The sequence below is a fragment of the Chroicocephalus ridibundus genome, chromosome 11, assembly GCF_963924245.1.
Source record: "Chroicocephalus ridibundus chromosome 11, bChrRid1.1, whole genome shotgun sequence".
Taxonomy (NCBI): domain Eukaryota; kingdom Metazoa; phylum Chordata; class Aves; order Charadriiformes; family Laridae; genus Chroicocephalus; species Chroicocephalus ridibundus.
In genome coordinates, this window is record NC_086294.1 from 4868322 (window position 1) to 4885713 (window position 17392).

A 17392-nucleotide genomic window follows, 5' to 3' on the forward strand; every position below is an offset into this window, starting at 1 on the left:
TATGTTCTCCTGCTAGAAAGGAACAGAAAAACAGAAAAAAGGAATAGCTCGTAAAGCCTCAGAGCGCTGCTGTCAGTAAGAAGTTACCTGCCACGCAATTAGATCTTTGAGTCTATTCAGCTTTTCTTGATCCTCTGGATGGTCCCTGATATATTCTTCTGTAAAGAAAGCCTTCGGTAGACAAAAAAAAATAATTCAGTCCGTCATTTCAACAGGTAAAAAGTCAGTGATTGCTCCAGCTGGTGACCATAATATTGGTCATCAAGCGAGACAACACATACACACGTGCTTCTATAGCAGATGCTGCTAGTAATGATTCCTTGTTATATCAGTTGAGAACTGAGGTGCTCTTTTAAAAGATATTCAGTCTTTATCCAACGCTTCAGAGTTTAAGACCCTTACTATGAAACCCAATTACTGTTTGGTTTTTTTAAGCTTGCACTGAAACTAAAAGGGCATAAATTTGGAGTACTGTGATTTCCACTGATAAATGATCATTTTATTCAAGTATCCTGCTTACTGTGATTAGCCAGTGTTACACAATAAAGAAACGGAACTCTTTCATACATAAGCAGAGCCAGGTATCACATACATGCTGCTTTTTGCTGCCCCAAGATTTTGTCCCCCAGGTACAAAAGAAGAACGTAGCTATTTGTCCACGATTGCCAAATATCTAATCAAATGGTACATTAGGACTAACGTTGCATAAGTCATACTCCTCCAGAATATGTCATGCTTATTGCATATAATTTATGCATGTACATCTATACGTATATATATGGCATCTTTTCAGTATTGTCTGAGTCTATCCAACATGCTGGGCTCACGGAGCATGGCACATGATTTTCATCAGGAAATGGCAGACAGAAATAATAGAGCTCTACAGCTGTGGGTTAACCCCACATTCATTTTCATCCAAAACTTTAAAAATTAATAATTTAGAATTTAAATTCATATGAGTTTTTAACATTCCCGCCTTCTTCCCCGCCCTGCCTTCACAAGGTGGCCTTAGGGACAAATTTTCTACAGTTCAGTTCTTCAAGACATTCAATTTCCATGTATTGCCAGAACGTTTTTTTTATTTGTATTCCCATTTTTTAATAACAAAACCCGTTATGCAGAATGGCCACAGTTACTAAGAAAACCTGATGACGGTTTATTCGATAACCCACATCTAAATACTCCAGACCTACTGTAAGATAATCATCACTCATTTACTTCAGACTAAACCTTTGGATGTGTGAGAGCCTATTTCACTACAGAAGGGGTATCTTGTCTCAGATATATATGAGAACCCTCAAGACTGCAACTAATATTGAGCTTCAGTTACTCTAGTTTGCAAGTTTCTGCTTTCAAAGACAGATGTGACCAGGATATGAGGATTTCTTAATCAGTGGAGTTATGGCTTTCATATTCCCAGCCCACATTCCACTGACGCTTGGAACAAATGATGTAGGAGGATTATGAAATAATATATTTGAATATGTTCTTTGCATTGACTTAAAAGCTCTTACCTTCTCATATTTAGCAAAGCCACCCATAACAGCTGGATCAACGATTCCATTCAGAAGCATAGAAAGTGGGTTAATAGGAAGGTTCTCATCACTCTGGTATTGGTTAATCATCATCAAAATTTTTTCATTCGTTGTGGACATAGTCTCAATAGCATTCTCTAAAGGACTAATTGTAGCCTATAAAGAAACAAAAGACTTCTAAAGTTTATAAAGAGATAAAAAGGTCTTTTTGGTTTTATAAAACTTCATGTATATGAACAACATTCTTACAATACAGCAAACGAATACAGACTTGTTAAATTCTCTTAGGGCTTGGCCCTGAAACTATAAATCAGATGTAAGATATGTTGATCCCAGAAGCAGAAAGATAAAACATAAGTAATAAGTGTTTCATATGTATAAAAGTAAGTAAATAACAATAGCCTTGTGTGATACATTTACCAGCTATTTTGTACATGAGGATTCATATAGATGTATGCTTTATGGGTTCTTTGCATGTTAATACACACCTGCGACATGGAGACAACCTCAAACCATCGTAAAATTCCAGGAAGTTTGTATGCTGTAACAAACGATGTTCTCTCAATCCACATAGACTATTAAAAAAGACAGCAGGGAGAAAATGATACTTCAGTATTTAAACTTTAATCTTTTCTGCCTTCTGAAACACCAGAGTAAAAAGAATGTAGATGGAAAACATATGCACATTTTTGCATAAAAAGACACTGCAAAATGAGTCTAGCACAGCAATTTGCACAAATCATTTTTCTGATTTCAGATTAGGTCATCTTCAGGCACTAAGCCTGCACAAAGCAGAGAAAGAAAATTACCCTTAAATCTTTTAGTATCTATTCCTATTTTTGCCATTACAGAGTGGATGACTGTGACTCAATGACCTACTCTCACCTCTACCCAGATTATACTTCCTCCCTCCACTTTTGAAACGGATTTCTGCAATTAAAAGCAGTAATAGCCATATAATAAATTGCCAGCATTCTTACTTGTTTTTTTTCTTTATCCTCTTCTGAACAAGACTAGCTGTTGGTATTTTAAAATGCCACTAGTTCATTTACCCTACTGCTCCTTATGTTACTAATACCAGCTCATCTACAATGCCAGTACTGAGAAACATAATAATGAATGCAATGAAGACATACTCCAACTATCCCAATTTCCACCTATCTGAAGTAAGTATGTGTATTATCTATTGTCATCAGCAATGAAAATATTAATGATTATTTTATGTAAAACCATTTCAAGGTATATTCATAAATGGTTTCAAAACTCTCCGGTTTGCAAAGGAAGCTGGTGTGCATCATGAGTCTTGATAATACAGTGCAAAGCTGGGATGTCAGGGTAGAGTTTGCATCTGAAGCATTTAATTTGAAAGCAGGTCAGAAGCTCCTTACATGGAACTGTTGACACTACTGATCAGCAGGCACATAACTGAAATCGTACATTTTTGAAATAAATGGCTTTTCCTATCAGTATCCCAAGAGCACAGCTGTAGCCATAACGACTGGATGGTCTGGTTTTCATGACAAACTATAAAATATCTGATATCTGTAAAATTAAAATATAGAAACTTAACCACATTTTTATTCATGACATTGAAAAATAATTTATGGTGTTGCAGATTTCCTAGAATATTTGAACAACGCAGACTATTTCTCAGCATTACACCATTATGCATGGGAATAAAAATGACATAGGTAGCTCTCGAGTCTGTCAAGATTTCACAGGACTGATGAAAGCAGACAACACACACCTCTCATTGTCAAGCTGGCAGCTGACAAAAGTGTTGTAAACTACAAGAGGGAAACCATTTGATATTTATTTACATGTCATCTTGTTTCATCATGAAAATCTGTACCAGAAAATGCTAGTGCTTCACACATAATGTTTACCTGCAATTGAAAGTGATGTATCACTAAGTACATAGGAGTAGTGCCGAAAACAGAGAAATCTTGTGGTTTTTTGGACCAGATGCTAAAGTTAGGATGTCTGTAATGAGTAATCTGAAACTATGAAAGGATCTAGATCCAAATTCAGTCACAGCTACCAGAACTGCACCCATCACCCCGTCATTCATTTACTTACAGCAAATTCATTTTCAGGGTCAACAGATCCTTTTCTGACTGGTCTCGAATAGTGGAACCGGTGCACATTATTGGACTTATAAAAACTGAAAGATTTAAAAAAGACTATTGTAAAATACAGAATTGAGAAATTTATGTCTTGTTATCACAGTGAAATATTTCGAGTCAGTTGAGTTTTTAATTAAAAGCAAATTTACTGCTCAGAAAAAAAAGCACTTTACTGAAAACTTAGGAGACAACTCCTTTATCTATAAATCAGGTTGAACACATAGTATTTTAAAAGTATTAAGCTTCAGCTTGTGACAGGGTATAATTTCCAGGTATAAAAACTCCAGAACTTCCGGATTAATCTTAAAACCTAAAGAAGGTGGTGTAGAAAATATTTTTACTTTCCTGTATTCTTGCTGTGGCATGCAAACTGCTCGCTTGCTTTATTAATGGGGTACAAAAGGAATATATTTTGTTAAAAATAACTGACTGAACAGAGCAGATATATTCACCTGGACTGAAATACATGGGTTTTTTCATCCATGGTGCATGCCAAACCCGTGTAACCACGTCTAAAAATTCTGCTTACAATGCAAAACAATAGTTATTCAATAAACTACAGATTTGAAGCCGTTAATAACAATTTATTGTGATGGATAAGAAACTGCATATAAACACTTGTAGAGGGGGACATCGATGTAAAGAATCTATTGCAAATTCATGTTGTGGTCTATTCTATTTGGCTACTGACTCATTCTCAATCACTGTGACCACGTATTTCCACTAAATTAACAACCACTCGGCTTTTAGCACCGCCTAATTTGAAAGAACAGAGATTGCCCAATTTTGGCTAAGTATTTTGCTGTCCACAGAAAAATCTCTCCTTTTGGTTTTTAGTTTTTGTTTTAAAGACGAATTAAATTTAAAGCCATGTTCAGTGAAAGCTAATTTTGCAGAGCAAAAAAATATCTCAGAAATACCTTAGAGTAAAACCAAGCCATGCTTTGGAAGCTAGAGAAATAAATAAATGGCAAGACCCGAAACAGTTGAGCTACGCAAACTTCTGGTTTGTTAGCTCATAGGAACCTATGATTTCTGATCCAAACTACTACGATTATCTTCATCAATAAAGAAAAGAAAAAGGAAAACAGTGCCATACTGAGTCAGATCACTTTATGCAGTTCCATCTGAAAGGACAGATATTTTGAAGCTCTTTGATAGAATAAATGCATTGCCATCAACTAATGTAACTAAAAATTAAATGCCCAATAAAGTACACTCATAAAAATCTAAGACCAGATGAAATTAGCAGTTTGGTTGAATTCTGCAGCTGAGACAATCAATTAAAACGTCTCCCATATGACAAGAGATTGTACTTTCTGTGGTGCGTTTCACTACATAAAACTCTTAGAAGTTCAAAATGTGGCTGGCATTACACTGAAATCTAGTCAAACAGGACCAGACTTACAAGCTATATTTCAGTTAATGATTTTGAAATGAATTCAAGTTGAAATTAGGACCACAGTTGATTATTTTTTTATTTATTTTTAATCTTGTAGTACAAGACCTGTGTTTGTATCTGCTTTATTTATTTTGGTGTATGTGGGGGGCAAGTCTTCTTTTTCCACTCTGAATCAATTGCAATTGATTCTAACCAGAAGGCTGCTGACAAAGGTGACATCTGGTTTGAATCCAGTTGTGGAGCAGTTAGAAATGAACTCATCTCAGCTGACAGCAAGGAGCCTTCTATCCTTAGTCTCTTTTTGGAAAGTCATAATACAAGTGTTGTTAAAGGCTTTAGTCTGAGTGCTTGTTTGTTTAAGTGAGGAGGCATTGCAAAGCCTCTCTTACATTAAAAGTGCAGATGCCTCAGTTTACCTGGAGAAAATTTAGCTTAAGATGCCTGTTTAAACCTGTTTCAGTTGGGGAGATACAGCCATACCTTGTGCTTTCACGAGGTTCTGACAAGAACAGGCAGAAAATACGGCCTGCCTTAACTGATGGTGCTTATACTTTTTGTTGTCCTTAAGTTACAAGCTAACAAATACTATCTTGAAATTTTTCATTCAGGTGTTAGTGACAAGCAACAGCTTTTATTGACCATATTTGCAACATATAAATCACAGAAGGGTTTGAGTTGGAAGGAACCTTTAAGGATCATCTAGTTCCAACCCCCTGCCCTGGGCAGGGACACCTCCCACCAGACCAAGTTGCCCAAAGCCCCGTCCAACCTGGCCTCGAGCACCGCCAGGGATGGGGCAGCCACAACCTCTCTGGGCAACCTGGGCCAGGGGCTCACCACCCTCACAGCCAAGAATCTTTTCCTTATATCCAATCTAAATCTACCCTCTTTCAGTTTAAAACCATTGCACCCCATCCTGTCACTACAGGCCTTGGGAAAAAGTCTCTTTTTCTTATAATCCCCTTTTATATACTGATGGATTTGGAGCTGAAAATCTCACAAGCCTGAAGTCAGCCAGTATTCCAGTAGGTACTGTATGCAGTTTGGGCATCAGCTATTAGAATGAACCATCACTTTTCACACATGTAGTCAGAACACTTACTTAGAAGCATGTAATAAGTTCAACCTGTTCTACGTTGGGGTAGGAGTTTGGAAATGTTATCCAGTCTGTTCTTAGAAGACTTTGTACAATTCATTTCCTTTATTCCTTTACAAAATCTGGACCATAGTATCAATGGAAACCACTTTGCCACTATGTGTTTTGCCCTTGGCAAGGTAAATCATAACACGATTCTGGTGTACCAGAGCCTTCAACTCAACCATTCTCATACTGCCAGTCACTTTAAAAGCCCTCTCACCATCACTTGTCTAAGAAGCTGCGTTGAAAACTTAGTAAGTTGGACCCAAAGCCTGGATTTCGCCTCCCACCCTGTAACCATATGCTTTTTCTTAAGTCGTAGATGGGTAGATGACCTAAGTCAGTAAACTAAGACAATAAAAGCTCTAAGGTTCATGGGCAATTGACTGAGTTCACAAAATAAGGCTGTCAGTTTAGCAATATGGACTGACTTTCATTATATTATCTGTTACAGAAATTCACTTACTTTATAATTTGATCAGGTACTGCCTTATTTTTGAATCTAGGTTGCTCCTCCAGGACTGGTTGCACTGTAAAACACTGGATATCTGAAATTGTGAAAGTTAAGGGCATTTTATGAAGTATCAGTATGAAATACTGTAGACTGCAGGAGAAATTTTATTAAAAAAAAAAAAAAAGATACTTCCTGATGAAAAACGTGCAGGGTTCATTTGTGGAGCTTTCTTGGCCAAAAAAGGAAAAATCTGCCAGTAGTAACCAGTGAATATATATTAATATTAATTTTGAACTGTGTATTTTTATTATTTACTGAGCTTGAATATCTTTAGCTGAATTTATCACACTGAATCATTCATTAAATTTTAAAGCCCAGCTAACTCACAAAAATAACATCAACAACATCTGATGTTAGCACTTTCACTATTTAGCTTTCGGCATGCATAATGTCATGATGTTTAGCATTTCATCTTTGAAATCTGTAATTGAGCAGCCCTTTTACCCAAGATTTCCTTTTTCTATGAAAGTGTTATTTTTTAAGTTGAGTAGTGTATTTGTAACTAAATATATCATATTCTTACATATTTCAGTGTATTGGAAACTCATGCCCTCTGGTTAGATTCTGCAGCTTTTCCTTAAGTGCCTAAGTGGTGCATATCTCCTGTTAGTTGCAAATAGACTTGAGCAAATTCTACTTTGAGAAAGGACTGAAGCATATCATCTCAAAAAAAAAATAAATAGTTAAGACACAAGACAGACTTATCAGAGCTTTGCTCTCAAGCTTCATGTACTATTTTAGACAAGTCTGTATACTCTGTATACTCTCTGCTTCAGTCCCAACAGTGTGAGAAGAAAGCAGTATTCCTTTTCTCCTCCAGCAGTTCCAGCAGAATAGACTCAAGCGAACATGTGAAATGTTACAATGTTACCTTGACAATTAATAAAGGAAAAGCAACACGTGAAAAAAAGTATCTGATACAATGAGGTGATTTCATATCTGCTCAGCCAGTAATGACTTAAATCAGAACATGAAGAAAAAGATAATGCGTGCAAGCAACTGTTAGAGTACTTCATCAGAAGAATCATTTAGCACATTCTAAAAGATGGTTAATGATATTTATCAGCTAATTTTCCTAGGAAAACTTCCAAGAGTGACATAAGGCATGTTTATGTTGCCAAAAAATAAAGGTGATACCCAAGTGCTGTGCCAGTCAGGAAAATGTTCAAGGAAGACGTGAATTTAATATCCAGACACAACAGCTAGGAAGGTGAGGTAATAGACAACTTGCTGCTTTAAACTTGGCCAATTCAAGTGTTCATCACTGGTTTTGCCATTTGAAGAAAATAAAGGCAAACCATGTATGAACTCAAATGTATTTTCTTCACCACAAGGGTTGTCAAGCACTGGAACAGGCCGCCCACAGAAGCGGCTGAGTCACCATCCTTGGAGGTATTGAAAAGACGGAGATGTGCCAGTTAGGGACATGGTTTCGTGGTGGACTAGGTTTATGTTTGGGCTCAACCTTACGGTCTTTCCCAACCTAAATGATTCTATGATGACTGAAAGAGACACACTTCTTAGAACTGTGAGAAAAACAGGAGCAAACACCTTAGGAACAAACCAAAAAAGACATGCAGGACATATAAGTAAAACTGCAAACTGAGCTGCCACATTAATAAACTTTCAGCCTTTTTAGGAAATGATTGTTCCACATTATTGCAGAAAACAAGGTTTCCCCAACGCGCATTCGTTGTGTAACGTCCCACGTGTTCAAGGATACATTGACCAGGAGAGTTTTTGACATCCTCTCCAGGTGCTGAGGTGGTGTTCATCTTCTCTGCGCTGGGAAACTGACTCATCAGCTGTGCCTGGAAATCCTCTCTCCTCTCATATTCCTTCCCACGATAGATGAATACTTTGTTCTGCAAGGAACATATAGCTCGTTTCTTGGGCTGTATGATGCTGAGGCAGAAGTTATAGATGCATGTTTATAAGTACAAAGACACAACGGGGTCTCCAAATTTTGGAATGAGTGTTACTGTTTTCTGAATGTTAATTAACTGTAAAGCACGACACCATTTTGACCAGGTGCTGGAATGCAGCCCTGACTCTCCAGAGACCCTACGTCACGCTGCTGGACAGAAGGAAGATAAACTGGCATCACCACTGAGGATGCTCCTGTAGAGCACAATAAAACCAGAATGGGAGGTAAAACTAGTGAAATTCCTTTTTTTTCTTGTCTGTCAAGTAAAATGATTTCCTTTCAAATATGTTCTGGGTCCAGGTTTCACATCTTTCTAATACCAACATATAGGTTTCCCCTGCCTGCTCCTTCTCCTTGGTATTATGAAATGTCCTCATTTATGACACAGTCTAACCCCAAATGTGGTCACCTGTGGTTCAGTTTGCTTCATTTAGCAGGATACTTGTATAACACCAGAAACAAGAGGTACATGTGTCCTTTGGTTTAATATTAGCATATACTTTCACTGTTTTTCCAGTGTTTTCAAGGCAACTTTGGCCCTTAAAACTGGGAAAGAGAGGTCTTTCATTGGTTTTCAAATGTGAGGAGAGCTATTATGTTCATTGTAGTATGTAAGAAAAGATATTTTTTTTCTACCAGAAAACATCAAATATTCAGGTTAGTTGTATGCTCTGGAAACGTGCGCTACTGTGCTTAAAAGAAAGCAATGATCTTTTAAAAAACTAAAGCATAAGCCAGTTGTGCATGACTTCCTAAGTTCGGCAGGTTTCTTGAAAAAACAGACCCTCTGGATTCTTGATTTCACACATGGTAGTAAAAAATGGAGAAAAGTAAAGCAAACGGAGAGACTAGACTCAGTATATAGACGTCCGTTTAATGAAAACAGTTCAAACTTAGCATAAGTGTCCTAAGATATCAACTAGCTGTTACCATTCAGGAAAAAACTCAAGAGTAACACAAAACAGCTGTTAAGTCTCTCTTTAAGAACTAGTGTAGAGAAATTATCAGATGACAACAAAAATGCAACAGTAAATCTCCAGCAGACAGAGTTGTGTATTGTGAGGCCACAGTATGTTCTGCAGGGCATCAGTTCAGAAAGCACTGGACAAATTCACCATAGAACGATCCATGAAGGGCTGGAAAACAAAACTGCTACCTTCAAACCGGGAAGCTGCTTATCGGGTAAGTGGGGAATATATACCAGGTCACTATTACTACATACCTATTCTGTATTATACTCTTCCCTGCCCTACTTATCTACTATTTCCCACTGTTAAAGACACAGTATTGGGCTATAGAATACATTGGTCTGAAAAATATGCTGTTTCTACATTCGTAGTGTGTTTCAACTGTAGCTGAGAGGCAATATAAATTTGAAAATCTTGTCAATTCTTGACAAGGTCCGACAAAAACACCAAGCTTATGTGAAACAGAATTTTGGATTTAATTTGAATACAAGTTAGTTAATAACATTCTACTAGTTATCACTAACCTGTGTGGGGACTCATCTGAGAAATATGTACCATAAGAGCTGCCCATACCAAATGACATCCTATTGCTGCATTTGGCTCGTGTATCACCTTCACTACCTGATAGTTCTTCTAGTTTCCACAATTAAACTGAGAGAAAGAATCAGCATAAAAGCATCTGAAAACATTTCATGTATATTCTTACGAGTAACAATTCAGATTTTGACTACAGTCCTGCATCCAAGCAAAACTAAATCCTTGGCAAATCTTCGCAGAGACTCACTTGCGTTAGCAGAGCATGCTCGTATTTTTAGAAGCATACGAAAACAGATGAAAAAAAAAGTAAGAATTTAAACAGGTTTACCCTTAGAAATGTGGGGAATCCTTGTCCATAATACCCAACAGCAAAATAGTCTGGTTTAGGTCTCAGAATTTTCATGATGTTTTCATAGAACTTTGCTTGTTGAATCTGAAAGCAAAACCAACTGTAATTACTTCTGTTTGATTTTTTTTCAATTTGTTTTTTAACATCTACAGCAGTACTACACTACATACTACAGCTGTCAGTGGACATGCAAGAGCTATCAATTATCAGCTGATAAGCTACAGCAATAAGCATTAGCATGCACGTGACTGCTATGGCACGTTAAATATTGTTTACATTTATATGCAAATGTAACACATAGCTAAATGTGTATGGCTTCAACTTCAATTATTTGACCTCGGAATCAAGCTTACCCTTAATTTACTAGTGTGAAAAGAAAAAAAGCAAACACCAAAGTCATACTTGGCACTTTACATTTTAAACACTAAACTGATAAGATTATTGAAATAACACCGTTGGAAAAACTCCGTTTCAGGCGTCTCCTGAGGTACGGATCAAGTGAAGCTTTTGCCCTAGTGTCACGCTACGGACATACTCCAACAACGCTGGCTTCCAGAAAATAATCCGTGTCATTTAGGTTTACTATTTTTATTTCCCATGTTATATCTATGACGCAACAATGCAACTTAAATGGAATTGGTAAAAATATTGTCTTTATCTTTTAGTTTATGACAAAAGCAGAACTGAATGTAAGGAAAAGTAGCCTTCTTTATAGACAACACTGTTCAAGAAAATGATGTTTTGATTCCTGTGGTTTCTTTATGGAAGTTTCAGGGATATCTATTGAATGAACCTTAAACATTTGTTAAAGATCATGCAAGTGTGGAAAAAAGGTACGTGGGAAGGGGGTTCTTTTTAGATTAATTCAATTTTAATGAAAACAAGTAATTGAAAATTTAGTCTTCCTTCAAAATCTTACTTCTAGCCTTTGGACCTAGTTCTAATTCCTTGTGATATATTACTTCCCCAGTCCCTGATTAGGACAGAATTCTTTAGGCTTGTCAAGATTTGAGTTCCTAAAATTTCAAGAAATTTAAAGAAAAATTTCAGGGAAAAAAATGCATCCAGGTGCATTTTCTACCCTATAGCCGAACAAAGGCTTCAAAAACCTGTTCTATTTCTTTTCTATATGGGCTTTAACTTGTGCTAAGTGAGAACATGTTTATTTCATCTATAGCAGTTTCAAAAAAAAAAAAAAAAAAAGCAGATGTCCATGCAACTTGAACAAACAGTTCTTTAGGAATCTCTCCTTTACCACAGGATTGTTACAATAAAGCATAGCAACTCTTTGACAAATGAATTAAAAATCAATTTTAGACAACAAGCTCATAAGCAGCTCTATTTATTGTAGCTCAAAAGTACTTATTTCTGTGACTGAAATAATTTGAAGACCTGTATATAAATCTTACCAGGTTCTGACTTAGAAGTTCATAGTCAAAAACTTCCTTTTCATATTGCTCTGCAAGTTCTTTGCATAAGGATATGGCTTCTTCCCACATCTGCAACGCAACCACATGTTCCAAAAAGTAAATCCAGTACCAACAAATAAGTTTTTAATGCATCACTGTTTTAACTACAGTTTTATTGATTATGCTGTCCTTAAACTGCAGTCATTTATTAATTGCACATTTAGAATGGAAGACTCAAGGCAATCATAAAGTTTAGGAAAGCAGATTAATTGAAAAAATAGAAGTGCTTTATGGTTCAGTATAGGAAGTAATAAGTAAACGTACTTTATTCTTACAGTAAGATAATAAAAAAATCACCTAAGCTTTCAGATACATTAGAAAAGAAGAGTCAATCACTAAGGTGCATAACATCCTGAATATACCCCACGCAGAGGAGCACTGTATGAGGGGACTGACACCTGCCTCTCTAAAATAAACACACTAATTTTTACAAGAAATCCTGAAGCATACATAAACATAGGTGGCCTTGCATATGGCACCTCTCCTAGTCAGCTAAAAAACTACGAGACTTAAATTGCCACTTGCCAGGAGTAGCAGCTTGTTTCTTTACACACAACTTAATACCTACCTCTGAAAATTACTGCCAGGAATTACAGAGCTGCATTGGAAAGACGAGGACGGTTTTTCCTCATCTGCTACAGGCACTTAATGAATGCAGCACAAAAGCAGTCTTAAAGCAGACACTCTCTTGAGGATATTTCTCAAATTCTGTCAGTCACATCTACTCAGAATAAAGGAGGCAAAAGGGGGTTTCTCTACTGATGGGAGGTCACTGGTGCTCACACGCACTGGGACCATTGTTACATGGTGCCATGTACTTCGGCTGGGGAGTTCTGCGCCCGACAGCTGCAAACCTCCTCTGCTCCCTCCGAGGAGAACCTGAAGGCTGGGTAGACTGGATTATTCTGATACCGTGGGTGGGGACTGCTACACTCTAGTTCGTTCAGATGCTGACAAAAAACCTGGGAAGTTATAAATAGCACTGCATTTTCCTGCACAGTGCTGAAACACCAAAAACTTTCTATCTTCTGAATTATGGGAGGGCCTCTCGTGGGGGAGTTATGCCTCTATTTTGCAAGAGGCAGTAATGAATTGCCTTCCCCCTTCAAACCTTGAGCTATAGCTCAACAGAACATAATGACTCAAAGGCCTTATTGGGTCATACCATTCATTATCCAGCACTGCAGAATTTTTCCCTGCTTTCTAGTCCTTTGCTTTATTTCCAAAAATCTCGCCTCTACTGTCATTGTATTGACAGGCAATTTTATTAACATATTTTTTTAAAAAAGCTGAACTACACCCAGGTACTGCACATCAAACTACTACATTTTAACTTTGGGATGCAATTCTCAGACTTCTGTGAAACAAGTATGTCCATTTTGAACCGACTGGTTTTTGGAAGATAATGACCAAATGGATTAGAAATGCAATCTGTGTAGTCAGTATTCTTTTCCTAGTAAAGGAAAGTACATTGAACAATTTTTATTATTTTATTACTGTCTGACAGAGATGTTTGTGACCAGTATCGACATCAGCCCTCTTTCTTTGTGAATGTGGTTATTGAAAGAATACATTGATACAGAACAGATATACTCTGTGAATAAGCCTTCAGGCACAATTTTTACTTGACCCACATTCCAAAGAGGATTTCCTATGCAAACGCTTTATACCGAGCGCCTTCATTAAATACTATTATACAGAGTAACTCAGTAAAAAGATTTGGCAGCAGGAGGAAATCTACAGACCTACCTTTCCTTTGTCAAAGTATTCTATGATCTTCTCATACAAATTCTCTTTCAAGTGTCGATAGGTCTGTGAACACTGGAACTCTGTTGACATGACCTGGGGTGCACACTGTTCATCTGACCACTGAGAATAAAAACACATTAAAAAAACATGATTTTGGAGTTCAACATCTCACACACACTTCCACCTTCCCCCGGGGTCTGGCTCCTGGGCTCTTCTAAGTGTTTTTTTTTCTCCAGTCTTTTTTACCCTTCCACAAAGAAACTGGGAAAGGCACTGGAAATGTTTTCACCACCTCTTCAAACAAGTGCTGTAGTTCATGTGATAACCAGGACTGGACATAGCATTTTAAAAACCTGTGTTCCTTCCTGCCCCCACCCAAAAAATTTTGGATAAAAACCTATGTGAGACAATTAGTTCACTTCATTTCGGTGATGTCATCCTGACTGATTTGGTTTTCATTTTTGTTGTATTAGAATACTTGCACATAATATTATCTTTGTTTATAGCAGTACATACAATGTGCCTCATAGTTTTGTTTAGTTTTGCCTCGGGTTTTTTTTTTTAGTTTTGCCTCATAGTTTTGTTTAGACAAGAGTCAAAATGAAATTTGAGCAAAATAGCACAGTGAAAAGCCAAATTGATACGGTTCTGCACTAAAAGAAATTACATAGGAAATCTCAAATTGTTGCTAAAGAATATTTAAGTTTTGAATTTTCCCGTGAAATGGAAATGCATCTTACTGACCATTTCTTTGGATAACATCAGTTACAATAAGAATAAACATTAGTTCTAGCAAAAAATAATTACGAGCTACAAAAGAAAACACGCATAATTTGGCAGAGCGATCCAGATCATTTAAAATGAAAACTCAGATGTCCCCCTGTGATAGTTGGAAAAGATTGCGTTTGATTTTCATCATTGTCATGTTTGGGACAGTAAAAAAATCAGCAAAATGAAAACCAAATGGAAGTTAAATGGCTTCAGAATTTGCACACAATGTTCTCACTATAATATTGCTACAATATTTAGTTCTACCAATATGTGGCTTTTAATCACCGACTGAAAACACAATTTCAACAATTAACGTTAATTTTTTATGACCTACTGCAGTATTTTTAACTAGAAACTTGAATGTCCTGTGGAAAATAACTAATATGCAGTAAACCAGAGATTAAGACAATAACTTTTTAATTTATACATTTGAGAATTGCAAAAGGCTATTTACTGAGTTTAGAAAATCAAACCTTCAAGAGCCACGTATGGAGTAGAAGGGTATATGCTGCTTCCGTGTAATTCTCACAATCTAAATGAAGATCTCGCAATTTATACAAATATCTGTTAGAGGAGAGAACAAGAATTAGACTAGATAATGACATGACTGGCATACTAAGTGTCAAATAAGTTCTAGATAAACTCTAACGGAAGCTTCATAGATGTCATGGAGTCACTACCCAAAGAGTCTTTAAGCACACTCTAGAAGGCTCAAAGCTCCGTGTGTTTGTTCAGACAACGTTCTGTTCTCTGTATGCTGAAACACTGTGCACAAAAGGAGGAGAAAGAGCTAATCTCCCTCTGTGAATTGCTGTCACTCCACCTCTGAGCAGAAGAGCTACAAGACTCAAGGTCTCAAGTCAGACCTCCAAGTCCGCTATTTCTGGACTGTTACTAAAGATTGCTGCCTTTCTCTGTAGCACTTTTTGATTGCATGTAAACAGATGCAAGCACAACAGATAACACATGGTAAAGCAGAAAACAGAAAATACCAGCGCAGAAGGACAAAGCAAGTCCCCATAAACCTGGAAGGTGGTAGGGGCAGAAGCGTTGTTCTAAGTTACATGTTGCCATGGTTCTGGATCCCTGGGGCAGCATTGCTGCTACCAGCACAACCATTGCCCATCATGGTAACTCAAGCCATATCTCTTCCAGCAGCCAGACAGAAAAAGCGGGTCCTCTTCCACACAACAGGAGTTTTGACACAGGAATTCTGACACCTTCCTGCAGCAGTTCAAGGCATTACCGTTCCCAGTTGCCAACCCAGCTCAGCAATGCCTGCAGAGGGAGGGTTGCTTCTCCCTGGTCACTCCAGCTCATAGCTCCAGGTTTAGCTCTGAATCCCCTTCAGTGCTCATTTCCGCTGAGATTCGGGGCTTTGCACTGCAGCGGCTGAGGTGCAGAGGGTTCTGCAGGTTTTGCAGAATGAGAGGAGAGGCAGGAAATAGTGAGCTTTGGAACAGCAAGATTTGCTGCAGCTCATATGCAAAAGTCTTGGAGAGAGTAACAGGCCATGTCGCATCTGAGAGGATTTGGTAGTATAGCTATAGCTCTCACAGAAAAATGCTTTACCAGTAACTCTGCATTGCATGCTGTCGCATATTTAAAGAGGCCACGCAGTTCTACAAAACTTGAATGTTTTTCATGCCATTCTAAATGCCTGATACATCCTCCATCAAACCTCAAATCTAGACTTATTTTCTTTATTTAAAACAATAGACAATGAATGCTGAGTGATTTGATGAAGTAAAAGTTGATTTTTGGAGAAAAAAATGCTGCTGCCGAATATATACAATAGATTGCAAATCACTGAAGGCTAAGCAAACAATGGAGTAAGAATACAAATGAGGCCAGGACTACAGCGGAGTCACAGCGATGCTAAACTAACGGTAAGTAACAGAAATCCAAGTACAACGATAAAACCAGAATTTATAAGAGAATATTATTGCCCTGTCCAAAACAGATCCAATAGAACAACTGCCATACCTGATATACATCTCTTCACGGTTAATGTCCTTGTAGAAATTCTAGGGACACAAACATTTAAAAGTTATCTCCTAATGTCTTTTATTAATGCACAAGATAAAAATATAGAGAGAGAGGTTTTGCTTTTCTTGCTAGTTGGATAGCATAAGAAATACATTATTTACACGCCATCTTAAGTTTAAACCTGGCACTACTACTTCAATTAACATTTTAATTAGTTATTGGTATGTATTATTATTATACGTACTTCTCCTAGTTCACTAATAAAATCATTAGTGAAAGTTTTTCTGTTGGAGAAGAGGAAAATGTCGTTATCCAAATGCACTAACATAACAAACTACAAGCTCTGGCTACCCTCGATGGCCAGAAAAGCAGCTGGTATTTATTGAAGCTGGTCTGTAACACTGTTGATACGAAACACTGTCGTGCAATACCTCTAAAGGGGGTAACTCCAGGAATGAAGCCTGTGTTTGTCACACAACACTTGTGCAGGTACATGAGTTGCTAAGGCTGTGCAAAATGTATGACAAGAATTGCCTCCTGAAGAGCTGCAGGAATCTATACCGCATTGCGCAGCGATTACTGAGGAACAGAGAGTATGTGAGTGCAATACATATTAACCACGTTCTCTTTCCAACCTTTAAAGGTGGTTCCTCTTCAGCTTAGAGGAATTTCCTCGTGGAGAAGTCTCTATATGCGATATCCTCATTACAAAATAGGAATGGAAAAAAGATTGGGTGGCCTAGAACCAGATCAGAGACTCAGATTTTCTCGGCACCTTACAGCTTTCTTCCCCAGATTTAAAAAACGTAATTGTTGAGTTGCTAAAGCAGACAGTGGGTTAGTTCCTCATGCAAAACTTGACTCTGGCAAAAACCCACTGTTATGTTAAGCCTATCAAAAGGTGGAGGTGATTCTCCA

The 17392-nt window shown here is 37.4% G+C and overlaps 1 protein-coding gene across 1 annotated transcript in view; it reads right to left on the minus strand.

Annotated features, from left to right (window-relative positions):
• The window catches only part of DOCK2 (dedicator of cytokinesis 2), a 196618-nt gene that overhangs the window by 11066 nt on the left and 168160 nt on the right, over positions 1–17392 (minus strand). The window contains exons 36-46 of the mRNA XM_063348870.1: positions 16472–16512; positions 14959–15049; positions 13715–13834; positions 11906–11995; positions 10476–10580; positions 8439–8580; positions 6668–6749; positions 3615–3699; positions 2024–2110; positions 1515–1691; positions 88–171 (exon numbers count right to left, since the gene is read on the minus strand). Coding sequence (XP_063204940.1) covers positions 88–171; positions 1515–1691; positions 2024–2110; positions 3615–3699; positions 6668–6749; positions 8439–8580; positions 10476–10580; positions 11906–11995; positions 13715–13834; positions 14959–15049; positions 16472–16512 — 1104 coding nt within the window. The remainder of the gene's footprint in view (positions 1–87; positions 172–1514; positions 1692–2023; positions 2111–3614; positions 3700–6667; positions 6750–8438; positions 8581–10475; positions 10581–11905; positions 11996–13714; positions 13835–14958; positions 15050–16471; positions 16513–17392) is intronic.